Source organism: Balaenoptera acutorostrata, chromosome 20 (genome assembly GCF_949987535.1).
Source record: "Balaenoptera acutorostrata chromosome 20, mBalAcu1.1, whole genome shotgun sequence".
Taxonomy (NCBI): Eukaryota; Metazoa; Chordata; class Mammalia; order Artiodactyla; family Balaenopteridae; genus Balaenoptera; species Balaenoptera acutorostrata.
In genome coordinates this window covers 45,060,103-45,082,958 of record NC_080083.1, presented here as the reverse complement: position 1 = coordinate 45,082,958, position 22,856 = coordinate 45,060,103, and the positions used below count along the sequence as shown (strand labels likewise).

Here is a 22,856-nt window from a genome sequence, read left to right as displayed (position 1 = left end):
CTCAAATTTGAGAACCACTACATTAGTTTATATCAGTTTACATCCGGATGTAACTTTATTTTTGTAAATTAAATGAACTTTTGGGTCGGCATTGGCCATTTCGACGTTCTCGAAGTGCTTTCACTCTGCCGGTGGCATGAGCAATAGGGAAACACGGCATGCGCCTGTCACCGGTAATAAAGAAAGGTGAAGTTGGAGAAAGTCTGTGTCTGTGGGTTTCCTTCCCTTGACCCAGCCCCACCCAAAACTGAACAGGAACTTGGGGGAGTCTTGTCTCCTGAACCAGCTCCTGGAGCTGCCTGACACCCCTGAGGCTGCCAGCGGTGACCGCAGAAGTCCTGATACCGCTGGCGTGGGTAGTGGGGACCTGTAGCTTTTGTACCTGATTTGTGCCTGTACCCACCCCCTCCTCCTGCTGAGTACAAAGTAAAGCCGAAAGCTTTCCGTTACGGTTGGAAAATGAGGAAGGAATTTTTAAGTAGCTTTTCTCTGCTTTCTTTAACGTAGAACCCAAGGTTAAAATATGAGTCAAGAATAAATTATACTAGTTACATAAGTTTAGGAAAAAACTAGGAGGGGGCACCCGGATTTGAACCAGGGACCTCTTGATCTGCAGTCAAATGCTCTACCACTGAGCTATACCCCCACGCCATTTCTGCGTTTGGATAGTGCTCTTTTGGGCGTTAAGTCAACGCTACACCAAAGGTGGAGAGTAAGGATATGGAGAAAGGAACGAAAGAGGAAAAAGGGCCAAGCAGAAAGCAGAAGGCCCCCGGATCCGGGGAACCACAGGAAAGCTACACGGCAGAGGCGCGGGGAGGGAAAACCTAACTCGGCTGCGAGGCGCTGCGTCCTGGCGGGAGGGACTGGTTCCGCCCTACAAATGTGGGAAAGGATGTTGCAGGGGAAGGCTACTGGGGGCGGAGCAGGGGCTTCCCGTTCGGTCCGCAGGTTCTCGCCGGGTACCGACGGGTACAAAGGAAGTCTCCAAATCTGGAGAATCTGATTTGGTGTTCGGGTGGGCTCAAACCCCACCCTGGAAGGGTGCGAGGTGTTTGCCCGCCTCCTGCAGCCCAGGCGCCCAGATGTGCAGCCAGATCGGCTCCGCCCCGCCGGAAGTGCCCTGGGCAAGGTCGTCTGTCCGCGCCTAGCCTCCGGGCCTATCTCTCCAGGGCTCCTTTTGCTTGGGAGCTCACCTAGGCGCGTACCCCGGGTCCCGCAGTCCTCCCCGGAACCCGCCCCCGCGCAGCCCTGGGTCGCCCGGGGAGCGCGCCTCGCCGCGCGCGCCCCTGCCCGCGCCCGCGGCGCGTCCCCGCCCCGGTACAGCCCCTCCTCCCCGCTGTGTTTATTAGGGGAAGGAGGGCGGAGGCGGAGGCCAGTTCCCTAGCTCCAGCCGCCGTCGCCGTCGCCTGTGCAGTTGCAGCCGCGGCCGTCTCCCGCCAGCTCGCTCCGGGGAAAGAGAACGTGCGCGAGCTCCGGCGTCCCCGCCCTAGCTTTTCCCGGAGCCATGAATCCCAACTGCGCCCGGTGCGGCAAGATCGTGTACCCTACGGAGAAGGTGAACTGTCTGGATAAGGTGAGACGCGGGACCCGGAGACGCGTCTTTGCAATCCCCGAGCAGTGCTCCAGATCGGGGGAGGAGAGCGGGGCTGGGTCTATGCCGCCTCATCCCCGCGATCCTGAGAGGAGGGAGGGAGGGCGGTGTCGTGGGGTGTGGGGACAGACCCCAGTCTGGAAACCAGGAGATCCGGGGCGAGGCAAGGAGTCCACGCGTGGCGGGCAGCCACTACTGGAGAAGAGTGGGCTCTGTGCCCAGGGGTTGGGAGGACGCGAGTGGAGTAGGGAAGCCAGGCCCCGGAGTGGGGGTGGGGGGAGTGAGGGAAGGTTAGGGGTGCAGCCCCGCCCCCTAGGGCCGGGAGAGTGAGAGGAGACGGCCGCTCCCTCTCCCCGCCTCGCCGAGCGCCAAGTAGGCGGAAGCGCTGGGCGCTGGGGGAGGGGGCGGCGGGGGGGCGGGGCAGAGGTTGGGGGCCCCCGCGAAACCGTCCGCTCCGGCGGCGAATGGCCGGGCTTCCTGGCCTGGAGACTGGAGGGCGGGGGCTATCAGCCGGCGAGTGTTGCATCTGGTGAACTGGCCTTCGGATAAGGCCCCAAGCCCCACTGCGAGACCCCTTTTTTGCACGACCTGCAGTCCTCTTGGTGGGTCAGCGGTTAATGGCCTAGCAGACGTCCTCCGTAGCTTCCCAGCCCCCACCTCAAATTGGAAGCCAACTCCCAGTGCTGGTCCGCCCAGCCGGACCGGGGCGGGGTCGCGTGCTGGAGTAGTAGGGTGGGTGGGGGTCGCTTCACAGAAATCTGAAATTGTGCTCAGAGGCTGAGTCCAGCTTGTAGAACAAAGAGCTAACTTTTCAAAGCAGGTTTCCCCAGTGGAGGGTGGGGTTGGCTGAGTTCAGGGGAAGCCAAGAAAAGGGGGAGATGTTAGGGGGAAGGGAAGGTGGCCTTCTGGAAATTCACTGTCCCCTGGGGGCCCTTACGCGTCTTCCTCTTCCCCCCCCCCCAATCATGCTGGACTCGTTCATCTGGTTGCCATTATACTTTTGGAGGGGGGCGGAGAGTAGAACTGAGTATTTCCGGCAGTTTGGGGTAGGATCCTGGCCTCTTTTAATCTCCCGAAGATCATAAGGCAAAATCCACCTCCTCTCTGCATCCCCTCCCCAGTCTGGAGGAGAAACCTATGTGATTTTGTCCCCCTCCTCATCGTGCCTGTCATCTACCTCCTAAAGCTGGCTCCAAGTCCAAAGATTCCCTCCTTCCCGTCTGGAGTGGCAGGGGCTGGGGGGCATGGGATGGAAGAGGGGTGCAGAGCCCACCTGGAGCCAGGTTTTGTTTGGGAAAGGGTAGTTCGTTGGATACTTTTGTCTTTCCCCTCCACCTTGGGGTTGGTGCTTCCTCAGTGACCTTTGGTCTCTGAGTCAGGGTGAGGGGGTGGGGTTTCCAAGGTTCTGAGGTACATTTGAAATTGCTCTTGGAGGAAAGAGGCATATGGGGCTGCTGCTGTTTCACTGTCCTGGGCCTGGCTGGGCAGGTGGAGAGGAAGGCCATGTTATGGGTACAAGGAATGTGGGTACTGACCTTCCCAATGACCATGCCGGAAGGCAGGATTTGAGCTTGGAGGCAGGAGCTGAGAGCTCTCTGTCCTTACACACTGGGGTTTTTGCCCTTCCCCGGTGATAAGGATTTTGGTCTCTGCATCTTGAGTTCCCTGTGCCCTCCTTCTTCTGCACGGTCATGAACTGGGAAGAGGCTGTGGCCACTTTCCACCCACGTAAGGGAGAAGCAATATATGATGGAGGGATTGCTAGCCTGGGAGTTGGGAGACTTGGTCCTAGTTCCAGGTCTGCTCCTGCCAGCTCTACGAATGGCTCTAGGCCTCAGTATTCACCGTCTATCAAATGGGTATGGTAATGTCTTTTCCTTGAAGGTGGGGAAGTGCACTAAAGTGCCCAGAAGGGGATGTGGTATAGGCTGTGCCCTCCCTACCTTGCTGGGGTACTCTCTGCAGCCCCATACCTTTGGAGTCAGAGGGGAGTGGTGCAGGGATCCTTCAAGGTGCCCTCCCCAGCTGTTCTCTTGCCCTCGCAGAAAGGGGACATTCAGGTGGAGGTTGCCCTGGGAAGTGAGAGTTCGTGATTCCTCTCTCTTTTTAGAACTCTCCTTACAGGAGGTGGCCCTGGGGAGACCTCACCCCTGCACTGAGCAGGAGGCCTGGAATATCCAGGTATCAGACCTGTTCCTCCCAACCCCCTTCAGGTAGTAAGGGCAGGCACTTGGAATGGGGACCTGGTGCCTGGAGGACTGAGACCTGAGGGGGAACCTTCGGTTGCATAGATACAGTTGCTAACCAACTTCCCAAGGCTTCCCATTTATAACAGGAGAGAGTCAAATTAGACTCGCCTGTTTCACTGCAATTTCCCTAGGACACAACATGACCCAGAGCAAAAGCTACGTCCTTGGTGTTAGCCTTTTCTCCTCCCTGAGCCTTATCTCCCAAAGGCTTAGCTGGGTTAAAGGCTGTGTCACCTATGATGGCCACCCTGCCCTCAACCTGCCGTACCCAGTGTGCTCTGTGTGCTGAATAAATATGTATTGCTGGGTGCTGAATAAATATGTATTGCTGGTGTTTGAGGTCGAGATTCACTTCCCCAGAGGACTTATGGGATCAGAGTTGGGGGAGAAACAGGGTGACGTCACTCATTCATTCAACAAATATTTATTGAGCATCTACTTTGTGCCAGGCACTCTCAGGGGCTGCTGCAGGGCCTTTGGGGAGGGAGAGGGGCTGTGTCTCACAACGTCCTCTACATTTTGAGGGAGGTGGAGTTTTGTCCTAGACCCTGTGAGGAAGTAGTCGTATCTGGGGACCTGCATTGTCAAGAGTCCTGCCATGTCCCTGTCCCCTGGCTTGCTTTCGCCGGGCTCCTGAACACAGGAGGAGGCAGTTCCCCGGACTCCCCCATTGGGAGAGCTCTCTGCCTCTGGCTGTCTGAACCACCTTCCTCTCAGCCCCCACAGGGGGCAGCAAGGTAGAAGGAAGCTGGGCTGGACACAAAAAAGGAGAAAAGGCCTTGCAGCCCTGGTGCCTCATTTCCTAGCTGAGAGCACCCCACGATCATCCCGTGACCATCCGTTCATAATAGCTACGACTCACTGGAATGTGCCAGGCCCAGTCTTCGCAGGAGCCTCACAAAGCAGATGTGATCGCTCCTGTAAATTAAGAACCCCATAATCAGAGGCTCAGACAGGTCATGCGGCTCACTCCCCTTTCCGCCAGAGCAGGAATTCAAATCTAAAGTTCTTCTTGCTCAGCTCTTCTGCCTGTTGTGTTTGCAAAAAGTACTTTTATTTACACTATCTCGTTAATAGTGGTCCCTCCCCTTCCTGACCCTGGCCTGAGGAATGCTCTGGGCCTGGGCTCTTGAACCAGGAATAACACTCCCTGGGAATCTGTGGTGGTGCAGCCACGGTCTGTGCCTTTAAGCCAGCCTCCCAGGTGGCCAACTGAGCTAGGCTGGTGACCCGGCCCTGGTGGGGCTAGGGTTGCCCCTGGAGGAGTGAGAAACTGTAACCCTGGGTGACAGGAAGGGAGGGAGAGGTCTCATACTCCAACCCTGAGTCATAGGCAGCCCGGGTGCAGAGGGCAAGATACCAGGCTGCAGGCACAGCGACCCGAAGTTCACCGCATCCCCCTCACCCAGAGCTGTGAGCAGCCGCTTCCGCCACCTCCACGGTGATTCCAGAAGGACAGGGCTGGCACAAGCCTCACCCAAGTGTGGGGGAATCTTGCTTCTGTCCCATCAGCCTCTGTCTGCCTTTCTGTGGAGTTGGTTGCAGCTTTGGAGCTGCAGGCAAGGGAGAGTTGAGGGCGATGCTGGAGCCTAGGAGATGGGCTGAGAGGCTTCTAACAGGCACCAGAGGTCTGGTTTTTGGTGAATAGGGAAACAGTGGACTTCCGGGGCAGCAGGGAGGATTCGAGTTGCATGCCTAGAGGTAACTTTGCTCCCTGAGTCCAGGGAATCCTTCTCTGAAATCTTCTTACCTGTGGCCTCTAAGAAAGAGGGGACTCTTGAACTTCCCTGGTGGTCCAGTGATTAAGCCTCTGTGCTTCCAAGGCAGGGGGCGTGGGTTCGATCCCTGGTCAGGGAACTAAGATTCCCACATGCCGCATGGTGCGGCCAAAAAATACAAAAAAGATTAAAAAAAATAGAAATTGAAAAGAAAGAGGGGACTCTTGCTCTGAGACAGGGCTCGTGGGGCAGGGGAAAGAGGCAGACAGAGGCTCATTGTGGGGTTGTATTGACTTATTTCCCTGTGTCCTTCACCAGACCCAATTGAGACAGGGATGGGGTTTTTTCATTTGGGGTCCCCTCAGGGTTCCCGGCCCAGGCTTGGCCCAAAGGGGCTGTTGAATGACTTGCCATTTTCTGCCCCTGCTCCCCTCGCTTTCCTACCCCAAAAGGACACAGTGGCAGGAGCTGCTGGATTTTCTTGAACCTTGGAGCCCTCCTCTAGAGAGGGGAGGGAAGTGACGAGAAGCAGCTAGTGGTGCCAGGCTTGGCGCCTGTGTCATCTCCTCCCAGCACCTCTTTGGGACCGGGAGTTTTAGCTCCTCTTTACAGATGCAGAGACCGAGTTCCATAGTTACCCTGAAGGTACTCAGTCCACTCTTGTTTTCATTTTTCTGTTACTGGACCCCCTGTAAGAGAACAGATGACCACTGCTTCAGCCTCTAACGTGTGTAGCCGAGAGCAAGGGTGGTGGGGGTGAGGTGGGGAGGAGCTACCGATGGAAATGGGCACCGTTCCCTTGTACAGGGCTCCCCTTCCTCCCAGTGGCAGCTGGCGGGTGTGTGTGTGTGTGTGTGTGTCTGTCTGTCTGTCTGTCTTGTGGAACCCCCGGATTGGCTGTTGGCCTTTTACCCCAGCCTGGCCAGTATACTCTGCCCCCTTCCCAAGGGGCTTGGCTCCAGGGTGGGGACCTGGCTGTCTGCTAGGGTGGAAGTGTCTGTGTCTCTCTCCTTCTCTCCCCCAAGTCAATCAGGGGGCAGCTTCGGAGGTCCCCAGGCCTAGGACAGTGCGGATTCCTGCCTACGTGTGTGTGAAAGTGGGTCATGGTCTGGATTCCAGAAAATGTTTTTCCTGGCAGGCCCCTGCGGGGGTAGGGGCCCAGGCAGGGGCATGTGCAGCTAAGCAGGCAGAGGCCAGCAGACTGGGTGGTGACAGGGCTGGGGCACTCTGCCAGCGCCTCCCAGGCATTGGGGGAGGGAGAGGGGCTTTCACTTCGAGGGCTGGTGGGGGCAGGGACTACCCCGTTTTAGCTTTCCGGTGGGCTGTCTGTGCTGGGGTTTTGCACCGGGAGGAGTGTGGGCTGGACTCAGGGATAGGCCCCAGTTGGGGTGGAGGCCCAGCTTACAACAGCCATCCCTTGCTTCCAGATTTCCCGCTGACCTTCTTCCCAAAGAGCAGTTCTCCTGTCACTTTGTTTACTGTTCCACCACTGGAGAGTCCTTTGGGTCTCCTTGATGGGGAAAGTACCCTGTTAGAAGGTGATTACCCCGCAAATTACGCCGTCATCTCTGGTTTAAGTGGTCCAGGGTGAGGGAGGTGGTATGCCAACGTCTCAGCTTCCTTTTTTCTGTCCCCTTCTCCGAAGTGTCCTAGAAGCACCCCTTGGTTGGGAAACACATTTTGAAAAGCACCTCCTTGGGGAAATTTCCTGACAGGTGGCCAAGAGCCAGGCGTGTGCTGGGCACCTCGAAAGTCTCCCTGTGCCCTTCCCTGGCTTCTGGCCTCTTTCTTTGAGGGGTCAGGAGTGTCTCCCTTGGCTGCTGGGAAATGGGGCAGGGACGGGCCAGCTGGGTCACCCCAGCAGCCCGGATTCTGGGGTCCTGGAAGCTGGACTCCTGGTGGGTGCTGATCCGGGGGCCTCGTCCTGGGCTGCCAGGGGCAGACTTCTCTCATTTGCTTGGGTTTGCGTGAGCATCGGCGTTTCTCAGGATGGGGTCACCTCTGTTGCATCAGTTCCCCTGCCCTCATGGTCTTTGACCCTCTTCACCTCCCTCAGCCACCCTGGATGGATCCTTGTTCCGTTTTGGGTCCCTGGGCTTCAGTGGAGTCTTCCCTGCCACGCATTCTCACTCACACGCATTGTAGCTGTGGTTGGGCACGGCAGAGCCCCACCTGCACCCCAAGACACACCCACCTCCCGCCGAGCCCCCGAGCCCCCTCCGCTGAGGGTCGTCTCTGCCGCACCCAGCACCTGACACTCGAGTATGTAGGGGTGCCAGGTGCTACGCTGAGGGCTTTGTAGGTGATTTCTCATTTAAACCTCAACGATCCCAAGAGAGATGGGTATTATGATTTCCATTCTACAGACGCAGAAATGGCTCAGAGGTGTAGGTCCTGACCAAGGTCACACAGCTAGTCAGGGCGGGGCTTTGATGTCCACTACTGGGGGGGGGTCCACCTCCAAGCAGAGGAGGGCGGTGCCTCAGAGGAAGACCAGCTGAGGGATGGGGAAAGGGTGTGGGTGTGGTGGCTAGAGCCTGGGGCACCCACCCCCAGTCTGGGCAGGGGTCGCTCAGGAAGGGGAGGCAGTGGGGCTGGCGCATTGCCCAGGTCCCGGTGTGTCTGGAGGCCCAGGTGTGTCTGGAGGCCCTGGTGTGGGAGCTAGGAGGGACTGGGTGCATGGGGGCTGGGCCCTCCTCCTCTGTCAAGGCTGAGGAGCTGCCCCTCACGTTCAGCACCGGCTTCTTAGCAACCCTGGCGCAGCTTTGCATAAGCAATGAGGCTTCTCCTGCTCCGTCAGAGGGAGTGGTCTGGGGGAGGTGGAGCAGACCTTCTGGGGGCTGCTCGCTACTGTTGTAACTGGCCTCTTCCCCACTCAACCTTGTGTCTGCCCTTCTCCCCCACCGGATAGCTCCAATGGGACAGGGGAGGGAGGGTGGTGTCATCAGCTGCCAGAGCCTGTGACCTGAGATGGCCCCGGCTCACCTCGGGTGTGTCTGTGTTCCAGTCCCCGGATGGAGAGCTCCTTCCTGGGGCCCGAGCCCCCTTCCTGAATCCTGGTGTCTGACGGGTGTCCTCCCTCTGCCTCTGTCCCCAGTTCTGGCATAAAGCATGCTTCCACTGCGAGACCTGCAAGATGACACTCAACATGAAGAACTACAAGGGCTATGAGAAGAAGCCCTACTGCAACGCGTGAGTCCTGCCTTGGGCAGGGGCTGGGCGGGCACTTGGCTCCCTCCTAGCGCTTCCTTCCATTCTGATACCCACAAGATGACATGGCCCAGCATTTCCACGCTCTGCTCCATGTGTTTTAACCATGTTGAGTCCTCCTCACCACAGCTGGATGAAGTCAGGGCTGTTAATATGCCCATTTTACAGCGAAGGAAACTGAAGCTTGAGGAAGGGAAGGGGCTTTCCCAAGATGAATGACTAGTGACAGGCCAGTTCAAACCCCGGAGAGCAAGCTTGTTCTTTCCACCGCACTCTGCTGTGAGAGAGGGATCCAGCGTGGGCTTTCAAGAAAAAATCCTGTTTCTGCCCAGTTGTGTTCTCCACTTCGCCTTCCACATTTCTTTCCCCATGACCGCACCTGACTGTTTCCTCTCCCCTGCCCCCTACCAGACGGTCTGGGCACTAGGCCTGGGGGCTCCTGGCTACGGCCCTTCCCAGTAGTCATTTCTTGAGAAGTGGGGGCAGCAGGAAGGGAGCGGCCTGGCCCCAGGCAGATCTATTCCTTGCCTGGTGGGAGGTGGAGACCTTCATGTCTTTTCCAGTGGAGTTTGCTCTGGTCTGCTGTGGGGAGGTGGGTAGAGGTGGGGTCCCCCATTCCATGGGGATACCCCCCTCCCACCCCATGCAGTTTCAGGTTGATTGCATTCAGGTCAGGGCTCATGTAGGACCTCACAGCCACGCTACTAGGTGGGGCTTCAGAAGGTCAAGTCACTGCAAGTAGGCGGCAAGATCAGTGTTCAAAAAAATTCAGGATCTGACTTGAGTCCTTTTTTTTTTTTCTTTTTAAATTCTCAGTCAGGAGGCTTTCTGCAGCTGAAATTCACCTGGGAGGGGAACTTTGGGACCTGTCTAAAAGGAGTTGGGGCCTTAAACCCCTGTGAAAGGCTGTCTTCCCCCTTACTGCCCTCCCCTCCCCTGCACATACCACACAGCCTCATCTCCTTGGGGCTGGAGCATTCATCAGGCGCTTACTGCCTGCCCTGCCGGCTGCTAGATGCCAACCTGTGCCAGGTGCTTGGAAAATATATTTTCTGATAAAATCTCAAGCCCAAGAAGCACCATGAATCACCTCCCTTCTGGGAGGGATTGGGGGCACTGGGAAGACTGCCTGGGGTAGAGGGAGGGTCACAGCTCTGTCCTGCCTCCTCCTTCAGCTGCCCCTTCTCCTCTATTAGCTTCCACTGGTCTTCTTCCCCATACCGACCTCTCCCACCCCCCCCTCCAAGGGAAATGGGACATTCTTCAAATTCTTAAAGGCTCACACAAGCCCTGATTCTCTGCAACTTCCTCCCTCTGTTGGGGAGTAGGGTGGGGTTCAGCAAAGCCAGAGGCTGGGGCAGTTAACCCCTTGATTGCTGGCCCACTTCAGGCTAGATTCTGGGCACCTAGGCTCCTTTGGGGGCAGCTTCTGCGCCTCGGCCCCTCCAGGCAGAAGTCTGGCTGAGCCCGGAGCCCAGTGGATGGCAGGGACTAAGGCTTTTTCATGTCTCTTCCTAAGACTCCGGTAGCCTAGAATGCAGCAAGCGCTGGGAGTTGGAGAAAGAAATCAGAGGCTTGTCCTTGTTTTCTCTGCCTGTTCTCAGTCTAGTGCCGAAGTCCCAGCTTACTTTTCTCACCCTCTTCTAGGGAGGCTGCAGCAAATAGGGGTGGGTAGCTCCTGCAGGGGTTGGGGGGGCTCCAGGGAAGGCAGAAGATGAAACACCCCTCCTGGGATGCTGCTTCCAACCTGCCGAGGGTGAGATTCCCCCGTCTCTCTCCTGGCCTCCAGCCAGAGAAGCAGGTTGACCCCTGTCCATTCCCTGAGCCTTTACAGCCCTTATTCTTCCACGCCTAGCTGACCTTTGGCCCAGCTGGGATGTTACCTGGGAAGGACCCTGGATGAGGTGCCGAACACTCGGGGGATTTGTGGTCCAGCTGTGTTTCACCCGCGCTGTGGTAGCACCTGGCCCGAGGCAGCCATACTCCTTCAGCTGGCGTCTGCTGAGCTGCAGGTCCTTGCCAGCGAGCCAGACGTGGGGATTCCGGGATAACCCAGAGGCAGGCCCGGCTTGCTCGGGGCGCCCTCCGGACCTGTCGGGGCCTCAGTTTTCCCGTGGTTAAAAATTCCTACCCAGGGATGCTGGAGCCTAGACCAAAAAGTTTTGTGCACCTGCGACGTGCCAGGCACGTGTGTTGAGTGTTCACTCTCATCCCCTTCCTGTTTTCTTCCTGCCTTTGGCTCCATCCCCCAGTGACATTCCAGTTCCTGAATCCTGGGGTTTCCAGGATAAGGCCAGCCTGGCCTTGCTTTGTGAAGCTCAGGCCTGGCTTTTCAGCACGTCCCGCTCAAGACCCAGAGGGACAGGTGATCGCTCCCGGCCCCCCGGCCCCCAGCCCTTTGCCAGGGAGTTGAGCCCACCCAGGGAGGGAGCGTGCAAGTTTGGTGTGCAGGGGGGCCTCTACGTTCTGCCGATCTCTGGTTAGTCCCTGAGCCAGAGTCTTGCAGGAAGGGTGGGCAAGAGAAAGAAGAAAGCTGTCTGTCTCTCTCCAGTGGCTTCTCAAGATTGAGATTTAAGTTCTGGAAAGTGACTGAACGCAGCAAAAAGGCCTCTTCTATTTCTCTCTTTGCACCAGACTTATCTGGGGTGAGGCCGGGGAGAGAACATAGGCCAGAGCCCACAGCCGGCCTTCTGGGTGGTAGTGGACCCCCAAGGACGTGCATTTACACACGTGCCTGTGCATATCCAGACACACACGCTGCCGCCAGCTGTGGGGCCAGGGAGAAACGCCAGGATGTCGGACTGTATAGGCTGCGTTTGTGTTCACACTTCCCAGGCCACAGGCACTCAGCCTTGCTATGACAAGGTAGAGGGGAGCGTGCCTGCATTTGCATAATAGCCAGCAGTGGAAGAACACGCTGTTAATCGAATTCTCTCTTGAAGCTTCTGGGTAGGTGGGGTGAGCCTATTCCAGTTGTTATAGGAATATTTATGGCCTCATTTATGCCCTCGATGATTTGTTTTGTAAACTATTCTTTCTGAAAGTGGGGCAGATGGGTCCATGTACAAACCTGGTCCTTTGTCTCCATGCAAATAGTTGAGGAGCCCGGAGGACAGGGGGATTGAGGTGGGGGGTGCTCAGGGGGACACGTGCCTGTTCCTTTCTCCTTGGGGGCCATGAGTCTGTAGAGGCTGCAGACCTGAGGCAGAGTTGCAGGACAGGGGAACCAGCTTTTGGGGTGTCAAGTAGGCGGTGGACATGGGCTGGGGAAGAACGGGGGGGATGCTCAATTGTACCTTTCCCCTCCTCACTGATTGCAGTGGTAGGGGTCTGTCCTTCAGTTGCCTTGAGCTGTGGGCTGAGGGGCTGAGGAGGTTGGAGGTGTCCCTGGTTCTGGGGAACAAGGGACTGTGGTCCTACTCCTTCCCCAGGCCTCAGAGAGTGGGGTGGGGCCTGTGCTGGTGGGGCTTGAAGTATCTCTGGGTTCTAGCAAACTGTCTTGAATCCTAGCTGCTCTTAGGGGATGGGGCAGCGGTGGGCAAATCCAGGAATAGGGACTGGGGCTTTCCCACCTCCCCAGAGTTCTCTGCCTCTGGCTGGGAAAAATGGGATCAGATGTCTTGGGGAGCTGGGGGTAGCACCAGGAGAGGGAGTGGGATGGGTGTGTGTGCTATGTTTGGGAGCGGGGAGTCCAAAGGGGTATCCACAGCGAGCAGTGTGGCCTCTAGGCAGCCCCTACCTCTCTCTCACCCCCAAATCCTTATACTCAGATGTCAGGGCCTCAAGGAACCTCAGGGATCACTTTGCTTCCTAACAGCCCATTTTATAGATGAGGAAACTGAGGCGCAGTGTTTCCATGCCTTTCCTGACTTGGCAGTATCATTTCTCTTTGTGTATTGCCATTTTTCGTTTTGTCTACGACCACTGAGGGCTGGTAAGTTCTTCTTCATGTCTAGCCTTGATCTTTTCGGCTGCTCATTTTTTTCCCTCTGGTCAAACAATGCCTCCTTGTTGCTTCCTATCCCCACCGTTTCAGCCCCTTTGGCCTGGGGAACTGGTGAGAAACTGGGTAAGAAGGGAGCCCTCCCTGCCCGCCTGCCCGTGGGCAGTGTTCCCAGCAGGGGAATCAGCAGCTCCTTCCAGAGGCAGGATGTAGGGGCTGTGGGTTTTTTTCCCCCCCTTTTGGTGAAACCAAAGGCTCCTTGTTGCTTTTGTTGATGTATTTTTGTTCCTCCTTGAACAAAAAGCTGTGGTTTTTGAAGGGATCCAAGGCTGGAAGAGGCGAGGTTGCCTGTAGAAAGGGAGAGCTGGGCTTCCAGGATATCTGGTCTGTACTTGTTCTGCCTCTGGAACACAGCTGATGGCGGGACTGGGAGTGGGGCTTCCTACGAGTGATCTCTGTCCCCAGTAAGCCCATAGCAGGAGCCCTGCAGTTTCTCAGCATCCTCCCTGTCCTCATCGTCCCTCCAAGCAGGAAGGTGACTCAGAGGTCCTCTGGGGCAAGCCCCCCTTCTCCTGCATCCCCACAGGTCATGTCTGGACTCTTGAGACACCTGCTTTAGAAGTGTCTTAAGGAGTAGGTGGCTTCTGACTGGGGGTGGCTGAGAGACCCCAGAGGGTTCTCTCATAATAGCCAAGCTTGGAAACTGGTTGGGTTTAGAAGAGGAAGTTCTCTACCCACCCAACCAAGCATATCTTTCCGCAGAGCTGGGAGTGGGCAGGCGTTCACCTGGCAGGGAGGGATGTCAGCCTGCGCTTAGCTGGCTGGGCGAGTGTGGTATAGGGGAGAGTGCATTGGGCCAGATCTCTGTCCTGAGTTTCTTTCTTCTGAAACACTGAGCCTCAGTTTCTTTATCTGTAAAATGGGCACAGTGATAACGCCTGCCCTTTTTAGCCCAAAGCCTTGTGGCAGGTTTCAGGAGAGAATGTGCACAGGATACAGTGTATCCAGAAGTCACTTTATGTGACTCGCAGTTTTCCTAGAGGCCTGGGCTGCTGTCAGCAGCTGCCTGATTGTCCTGCCCCCCAGGCTTCCTGTCCTAGTGGGCTCTCTCCACGCCTCTCTCTTTCCCAGAGCAGCTGATACTGCCATCGAGGGTGGGGAGGGGCATCGGCAGAGGGCCCACTGCTTGGAATGGTTAACAAGGGGCCGGTGCAGGCTGGCCCACAGAAGGGACAAAGAACAGCTGTGCTCTGGACCCGGCTCCAGGCCAGGGTTGGGACACCCAGTTCTCCCCACCCTGGTCCCTCGTTCCCTCACCGTGGCCCAGTCTGTTGGTGGGGCTGGGGTTCCAGTGGGGTCACTAGCTGGGGGGGGGACCCCTCTTCTGCCTTTGCGTCTGCATTGGGATACGCATATATCCATTCATCTCAACTGGGATCTGAGGGTAATGGGTTGGGGGGGCACTTCAACCTGAGGATAGAGAGGGAGGGAAAAGGTAGAATTCCCAGCAGTTGTTTCTGGAAGGAGGTCAAATCGATTGTAGCCCTCTTGGAAGGCAGTCATGTGGATGGGGGAGGGGCACAGCACTGGCGTTCTGGCATAACCTCCCTTCTAAAAACAAACCCGTGGCACCTGTCTTCCTCACCTAAATTGTCTACAAGGATCCTGCAGACACAGCCTCCTAGTTTTGCCTTCGTGGGTTCCTCTGCAGTTGAGGACCCTGGCTGTCTGTGTCTCTTCCCCCACCCCCATAGACTCTCTCTGTCTGCCTGCTCTCACCGCTCTCCTGCCTTGAGCCGAGGATGAGGTTGCCATGGGAACCGGAAGCGCAGTGAGCAGGGGACGGGAAAGGCAGAGTTGTCTCGCCAGGGCTGGGGGCTGTGGGTAGGGGACAGGGTTGACCCAGCAGGAGGAATATAGCCCGTGCTCATGGCTGCCTGCATTTTTTGGCCTGGGGTTGGGGTTTAGGAGGCAAGGGTAAGAGACTGGAGGCTCCAGAGCCCCTCTTTAATCTATTTTAATCTGATGCAGGCTTAAAATCCCCCTCCTCCTCCCACCAGATTAAGCTGAGTCGACGACATCTAGGCTGGTCCCCCCCTTCCCTTCTGATGGGATTAGTGTTCTGGCTGTGGGGGGGCTGAGATCTGGGGGTCATGATGGCTCCAAAGAGAGGATGAAAGACCCACCAGCCCCATCCAGAGGCACACTGCATGTTGGGGGGTCTCCTGAGACCCTTCTGGTGGCGTGTAGGAGGTATACAAACGTGGACCTGCTGGCCTCAGTGTCTAGGAGAAGTGCATTGCTGCAGAGGGCTCGTCTAGATATTCATCATGTGTGAGGAATAACACAAAGTGCACAGGAGCCTCGGAATTGCGGAGTGGGGTTGCGTCTGGCTGACCTTGGGCCACGGGACCTGGCACTCCGTTTTAACCCTGTCCATTCAGGCAAATGGGAAACCACAGGTTTGCAGACTGGCTCCTGTGCATGTGTGTTTTCCGAGCCTGCCAGACACCCTTCCCCACCAAGTGCTAACCAGAGCCACCATCTCAGAACTAACCCTTCAAGCTCTGGGTCAGAGCTGCCCTGAAGGTCTTCTCCATCCCCCTGCTTCAGGACCTAACCTCCCTCCTGTGCTCATGAGCCCCGACTTACAGACACTCTCCTCACCACACTGCCCACCCCTTGACACCTTCATAATGGCTCTGATTTGGTGGGAGGGTCATCTCCAAAGCCCTCCCTCCTAGGACCTCAGGGCCCGCCAGTTCTGCTAGAGATCTTACTTAGATCCCTCCTGCTGTTCTCTTTCTAGTCTCCAGGAACAGACTCCCAGTTGATCCTCCCTTTTCCTGGAACTGCTCAGGGAGTTTGAATGGAGCACCTCAGCTGTAGGTGGCCCTGGCTTTGCAGAGCTGGGCCAAGCCTGGGACTGGACCCACAGCCTTAGCCCCACATTCATCTACGGGACATTTGTGTTGCCGGCTGCAGGCAGCTGTATTTGCTTTTTAGTCTCTTGCCTTGCTCTTCCCTCTGCTCGGGGAGCCATGGGCCTGGGCTGATCTGGGAGGCAGGACTCAGGCAGGGCAGTGCAGGCTAGGAGTTGGGGCACAGCTACAATCACCTTTTGTGATTCTAGGTCCAAGATGATGAAGTTAGCTCAGAGGGAAAAACGATTTGCCAGTCACCCTGTGAGACAGTGGCAGGGCAGCACCCAGCACTGTGCTCTTTGTAGCCACACCCCACCCTCCCCCCCACCATTTAGTTGAGTTCTCCAGCCTCCAAGTCCCGCCCTTGGCACGGGGAAGTTTGTGTGTGATTACCAATAGCTCTCGCTCAGGATGGGCCGGGCAGCTGGAAAACATGCCAGGCCTGGTGAAACACACAGAGGTGGAGGGCTGCTGGTGTCCAGTTCCAGGACACATCAGCCAACCTGGCTGGCTGGAAGATGGCAATCCATCTCTTACCTGGGGACAGCCTGTGAGTCTGGCATCGGCTAGTGGTCTTAGTAGTGGTGGGGTGTGGCCAGCCAGAGCTAAGAATGGCCAGGCTTTGGCTCCTGCTTCGAGAAGCCACCCACCAGTCCCTGAAATCATTGGGGCCTATGTAGACCCCCAGCCCTTTCACATACCAGCATCTACACACAGACCACAGTGACTCAGGGCTGCCTCTCCTCTAGCTGGTTTGCTGGGGGACTTTGTGATGATCCAGGGGAATGGAGGAGACCCGAGTTCTAGTCCTGGCTCGGCTTCAACACCTAGTAGGACATTCGTTCATTCAACACATATTTATTGAACACCAGGTACTATTTGGGGAGCTTGGAATAAACCAATGAAGAAAAGACCAAGAATCCCCTCACCTCATAGAGAACCAGTGGAGAGAGAAGACAGTAAACCGATGTGATAAATAATTATGAAGTCAGCTAAGTGCCTGGCACCAGCACACGACTTCCTCCTCTGGGAGAAATGAGGGGGTTGGACCGGGTGGTCCTGGAGGTCCCCCAGGCTTGGCTCTGAGGGCTGAACTGGTTCGTGCTACCTCCAAGCCAGCCCTCTTTCTAGGCGACAGGACCATGGCCTGTCCTGTGTCTGGAGATTAGAGGGTTTGGTTCAGGGTGTTGGGTCCTGGGAGACCGTTTGGGTACAAATCTGGATGCCTCCAGTTACTGGCCGTGTGCCTTAGCCACATTGTTTAACCTTTCCAAGCTGCTGTTCTCCAATCTGTCAAAGGGGGATAATAGGGCGGTTGTAAGAAGTTGATGAACTAAGGCATGTACACCCTTAGCACAGGGAAACATCAGCTGTTGTTACAGTGTTCTTATCTGTCACCCGTGGTGACCTCTTCTCGGCCTCAAGCTGATCTCTCATCTACCCTCCGATTATGTTGGACCTGGTTAGCTGTTTGAAACACCACTCTGGATGTGTGTGTTTTTTCTGTCTCACTGCCTTTTCCTGGAAGCCCCCCTGGAAATGTGTATCTCTTTCCCCTTTACTTCTGTCTCTGTATCCCTCCCGCCCTTCCTCTGCTACATTGGTCTCCACTTCTGGTCTCAGCTGAAAGCTTTGTCCTAACCCCATGAGCATCTTCTTCCCAGCCTGGCTAGGCCCTCCTGGGTGCCTGGCCCCCTTGACCTTCTTGTGCAATAGACATGGATTACTTGGGTGATCTGAAACCCTTAGAGAGTGTCCCCATGTCCTCCCTTTGGAGTTCTTGGTGGCCAGCCAGCCACTCAGGCCTGATGCGTCTTCCCAGTTCAGCCCAGGCTGAGTCTGAGAAACGCTTGCCTCCCCTCGGCCATGGGCAATGGGCATTGTGGTTCTGAAGCTGGGACAGGGGCAGGGGCTGCCCGAGGATAAGAGAATGGAAGCCCAGAGGTTCCTGCCCCTTCCCCCAGAATGACCCCCACTCTTTTTTTTTTCTGTCCTGCAGACACTACCCCAAGCAGTCCTTCACCATGGTGGCCGACACCCCGGAAAACCTCCGCCTCAAGCAACAGAGTGAGCTCCAGAGTCAGGTGAGGGGGCGGGGCCTGGCCCTTGGGGGCGGAGCAACCCCTGGATTTGACAAGGGCTCCTTCCTTCTGTGGTTACTCGGCAAGGCCAAGGCGCTGAAATCCTAGCAGTTACCAATCTCCCTGCCCCCACCCCACCCCCAGTTACTTCACATTTCCTGACTTAATCAGAGAAGTGGGCGAGAGCGTATCCCGCTTCCTACCTAAAGTGGGTGGGAGGGGTGTGGGCGTCGGACTTTTTCTGCTTCAGGTATTTTGTGGGGGACCCCTAGAGCCCACCTCCTCCAGGAAGCTGGTCCCCTCCCCCTCCTCTCCCCTCACAGCCCCCCTCAGAGGGCAGGCTGTGAAGGGGGCCTGTCCTGCCTGTGTCTCCTTGGGCCTGATTTTCCTGAGCGCCTGCTGGGTGGGGAGCCCTGCGTGTCACTGCAGTAGGGGAGGAGACGGGCTTCCTGCGCCAGGGAAAACTCGATCTTCAGGGGACACTGAGGAATAAGCAAAAGGTCCAGAACCTTTAGACCAGAACGACTAACCCTGCCTGGGGGTCTGGGAGGGCTTCTGGGACAAGCCTGGCCTGGACTCTGGGGTGGAGTGAGGCAGAGCGGGGCTTCATCAGAGACCCCTTGGGGAACGTAACCAAGTGGGCAGGGTGCCCAGGGCCAGGAAAATGTCTTGCAGGATCCACCAGGGCCTCAGAGGGGGATCTCTCCTGATCCCTCCAGAGTGGGGCTCCTGCTGCCAGATCTTGATGTGACTTCTCTGGTCACATGAAGGAGAATCAGCCCTGGGCCATCTACATGCATTGCATTCTCTCGTTGACTCCTCCGAGCAATCCTGTGAGGAAGGTGCTGTTTTCCCATTGTGCAGATGAGGAAACTGAGGCTCAGAGACAGTAAGGGACTTGCTAAGATCATATATGTAGCAGTAGAGGTAATAACTGTATTAATGGTTAATGTATGGAGTGCTCAGTGCTCTGGGCGTATTAATGTTCAATCCTCACAACAGCCCTGTGCAGTTGGCAGGATCAGTCTCACTTTACGGAAGAGGAAATAGATGCTGATGACTTGGAATGCCGATTTGTTTAACTCTGAGGCTTGTGTTCTTTCCAGTTTTCCATCCAACTCCCTAAGGAAAACTATCTCTACCTTGATAATAAACATGATAGTTCCTCATGCTGGTGAGAACTTTTGCAGCTTAGCAAGCACTTTAGTTACTTTGCCTCATTTATCCTTGACCCGACTCCAGGAGTCAGACAGGGAACCAAGGCTCTGAGAGGCACCGGACTTTGCCTGTTGACATGCACTCTAAGTGAGGTTTCAGGGTCTGGGCTCTGTTTTTTTCACTACCGAGTACAGTGACCTTGACCGCGTGTAACCCTGATGAGGCCAGAGGTTCAGGCCCCCTCGTGTGTCCCACAGTGATGGGGAGCAAGTAGGGGAAGCTGATGTCAGCAGCAGCTCACATCTGCCAGCCCAGACCCCGCCCCCGCTGTGGTGTGAAAGCCACAGTCACTGGGGGAGCCGGAGTGGATACCAGAGCCTTGCCAACTGAGGAGGGCTGAGTAGCCCAGCTGGCAGGAAGTAGGCTTGAGACAGCGCTGGGGCCTGGGCCTGATCTGCACAGGGAAGACCCTAGCCAGGCCCTGACCACCGCCCGGGACTCCCCATCCTGTCTGGAGCCTACTGGGGCCAGAGGTGGAAGGCGCTAAGTGGGGCAGGCAGACCAGAGTACCATGGGGTGACCTGTAGTCACCCCACAGCTTGAGAGGAGTGTGGGAGTGTGTGTACACAGGCAGAAGCAAGGGACACACACACACACACACACACACACCCCTACTCTCAGAAGGAGAAATTCAAACCCTGTTAATTCCCTCAGCCTTTGTTGGTCCCACAGAAGCTGGGCTGCAGCTCTTTTTGCCCCTGGAACTTGATCCCTGAGGGGCAGGGTCTGTAGGAGGAAGCAACCCCTGCCCAGGGTCTGAAGGCTCTTCTGACCCCCCTGTCCCCCAGGGGCCTGGCCCACTGCTCGCCTCCTGGGTCCTGGGCTCCTGGCTCTGGGGCCGGCTGGGGAAATCATGAAAAAGGCAGTCACTCTTCATAGGTTCTCACTGCGTCCTTCATAGGACCTCGTTTAATCCTCACAACCACCTGATGACGAGGAACTCTTGTCCCTGTGGTGCAGATGGGGACACAGGTGAGAGAGGCCATGCCCCTTGCCAGAGCCCCGTGACGGAGGCAGAAGTCAAGCCCCTCTGCAGCCTGCTGTGGCACCCAGCCCTGTGCGCTAACGCCCACGATGCACCAGTCACCAGTGGGGACAGGGGGGCTTTTTAGAATGCAGAGTCCTAGGCCCCGCCCAAGCGGCTTCTGTTTGGCAGTTCTGGGCGGGTCCAGGAATCTGCATTTTGGCGGCCCTGGTGATTCTGATGAGGGCTTTTGGTCCCACAGGCATGCTCCGAGAGGCTTGGAGCCAGGCTGTGGGGTAGGGAGGGAGCCGAGGAGCTGCTGTGAGGGGTGTGAGTTAGGGCTTTGCATTGAGGCCACTGCTGTGATCTGCAGTTGGGCTCCTGGGGGCTGGAGCTGGGATAGGCGGAGGGTGGAGACCCCGGTCCTGCCCCCTTTGCAAGCCTGGTTCTGTCTCCTACCTCCCCCGAGCTGTGTGGTCTGAGTCTGGCCCCTTGCCTCTCAGAGTTGTTTTTTTTTTTCCTGCCCGGTACAATAGGGACAGCAAACCCAGTTACCCAGAGTTTGGGGGCTGGGCCCGATGCTCTGAGGCTTGAAGGGCTGAGCGGGCCTGGCTGGGGGCGGTGATGGGTTCTGGTGCCTTTGGCCACTGTGGAGGCAGGAGGTGTGGCCTGTGGCCGATGGGAAGGGAAGTGGGAACCTCTTCTACCTCATCTGCCCCACCCCACCAGGGTGTCAGCTGGTCTCTTTCCAGGCCCCTTCCTGGGCCTGCGTCTCTTCTCAGTCTCTGGGAAGTTGCCCATGCTATTTCAACTTTGTTTTCCTGTCTCTAGATTGGTTCCCAAAGTGGCACTTTGGGTGTCTGGGACACCTGGAGCCTCCCCTGTGGGGGCAGCAGCCACAGAGCTGACCAGAATAGACCCTCTGGGTGGTCCTGCCCAGGCCTGGCTGAGGCAGGGCACTGGTGGCCGGGCCTGGCAGCTCTCCCACCGCCAGCCCTGCACTGAGAAGCAGCAGCTTTAGGGTGGGGCTGAGCTGGGGCGGTGCGGGCCCCTGAGCCCAGGCAGAAGTGCAAGAAAAAGGTCTCTTTCATTTTTCCCTCATCGTCCATGGTGCTGCACGTGGGATATGCCACAGGGCACATACCACAGGGCACAGGAGAGTGTAGCAGAGCCTCGTTCTCTGCCCTGCTGTTGGCAGGGTTCCCACTCTCTTATCCTGAATCTTGTGACCAGCAAGGCAGGCAGCATACCTGTGTCACTCTTACTGGAGCTGGCTGAGGGTCAAATGCTGGATCTGCCATCACTAGCTGTGTGCCCTTGGGCAAGTTATTTAACCTCTCTGAGCCCTAGTGCCTTCATCTGTAAAGTGTGGATTACCTCCCTCCAAAGGTTATTGTGAGGATGTTAGTATATATTAGGCATTTAAAACAGTTCCTGGCATACAATCAGCACTCAATAAATGTTCGCTGTTACTATTCTCCTGGAAAGGAGAGGAGATGGAACTTGGGTATGATAAAGCTGAGGAATACTAGACCTTCTGATGATTGCTTCCAGAACTGACCTTTTTCGTTGGCTCTCCTCCCCCATCCGTGTGTGTCTAATTTTATTTTTATTTTTTAGTTTTTGATTTTTCGCTGGGAACATTTTATTTTATTTTTTCCATTTATGTTATGAACTCAGCACAATCCCTTTTTTTTTATGTTGTGTATTTTTTTAATTTATTTAGTATCTTTTCTGGCTGAGTTGGGTCTTCATTGCTGCGCGCGGGCTTTCTCTAGTTGTGGCGAGCAGGGGCTACTCTTCGTTGCAGTGCGCGGACTTCTCACTGCGGTGGCTTCTCTTGTTGAGGAGCATGGGCCCTAGTGTGCGCAGGCTTCAGTAGTTGTGGCTCGCGGGCTCAGTAGTTGTGGCACGTGGGCTTAGTTGCTCCGCGGCATGTGGGCTCTTCCCAGACCAGGGATTGAACCTGTGTCCCCTGCGCTGGCAGGTGGATTCTCAACCACTGCACCACCAGGGAAGTTCCTGTGTGTGTCTAATATTAAGACGATTTCTTTTTTGTTAGAAGGGGGTGGGTTACACAGTATGTGGGTCCAGCTCATAGTAGGCACATAATAAGTGGAAATTGTTGGTATCATATTTTTTTCAATAAAATTTTTTAAAGTTGTGATCTTTTCTCTTATGTTGGGTCAGCAGGGCAGTTCTTTTTTTTTTTAACATCTTTATTGGGGTATAATTGCTTTACAATGGTGTGTTAGTTTCTGCTTTATTTTTCAAATTACGCTGCCTGTTTGGAGATTTTTATGTCTGCGTTCAATTCATTCATCATTTACCCAACAAACACATGTGTATACCTGCTGTTTGCTACAATAGTGATGAACAAGATAGATCCTGGGAGAATAATTAATAAATTTACATATTAAAAAGTAGAGTTTCGGGCTTCCCTGGTGGCGCAGTGGTTGAGAATCTGCCTGCCAATGCAGGGGACACGGGTTCGAGCCCTGGTCTGGGAAGATCCCACATGCCGCGGAGCAACTGGGCCCGTGCGCCACAACTACTGAGCCTGCGCGTCTGGAGCCTGTGCTCCGCAACAAGAGAGGCCGCGACAGTGAGAGGCCCGCGCACCGCGATGAAGAGTGGCCCCCACTTGCCGCAACTAGAGAAAGCCCTCGCACAGAAACGAAGACCCAACACAGCCAGAAATGAATAAATAAATACATAAATTTATAAAAAAAAAAAAAAAAAAAAAAAGTAGAGTTTCTTGGGGCCTCAGGCATCATTCCCAGCCCTGCCTTGGGAGTTTCCAGGATGGGAGGCCCACGCAGCATCCGGGCTGCAGTTATCTAGCTGCCGAGCTGAGTTGTATCCTGCATATACCAACAAAACAGGTTGAGTGACCTTGGGCAGGTAACTTCCCTCCTAGAGCCCCCTGTCATGTCCTGGTGAGCCATCCCATAT

At 56.0% G+C, this 22,856-nt stretch overlaps 1 protein-coding gene and 1 non-coding gene across 2 annotated transcripts in view; one reads left to right on the top strand and one right to left on the bottom strand.

The window, feature by feature from the left end:
• Positions 1-574: 574 nt before the first annotated feature.
• Positions 575-646, bottom strand: TRNAC-GCA (transfer RNA cysteine (anticodon GCA)). Its single transcript has one exon. It is a non-coding gene; the product is annotated as a tRNA-Cys (tRNA).
• A 480-nt stretch (positions 647-1,126) lies between these two features.
• The window catches only part of LASP1 (LIM and SH3 protein 1), a 38,257-nt gene continuing 16,527 nt past the window's right edge, over positions 1,127-22,856 (top strand). Inside the window, exons 1-3 of the mRNA XM_007177524.3 lie at positions 1,127-1,576; positions 8,659-8,753; positions 17,638-17,722. Of these exons, the coding sequence (XP_007177586.1) occupies positions 1,508-1,576; positions 8,659-8,753; positions 17,638-17,722 (249 nt within the window). The 5' untranslated portion in view covers positions 1,127-1,507. The remainder of the gene's footprint in view (positions 1,577-8,658; positions 8,754-17,637; positions 17,723-22,856) is intronic.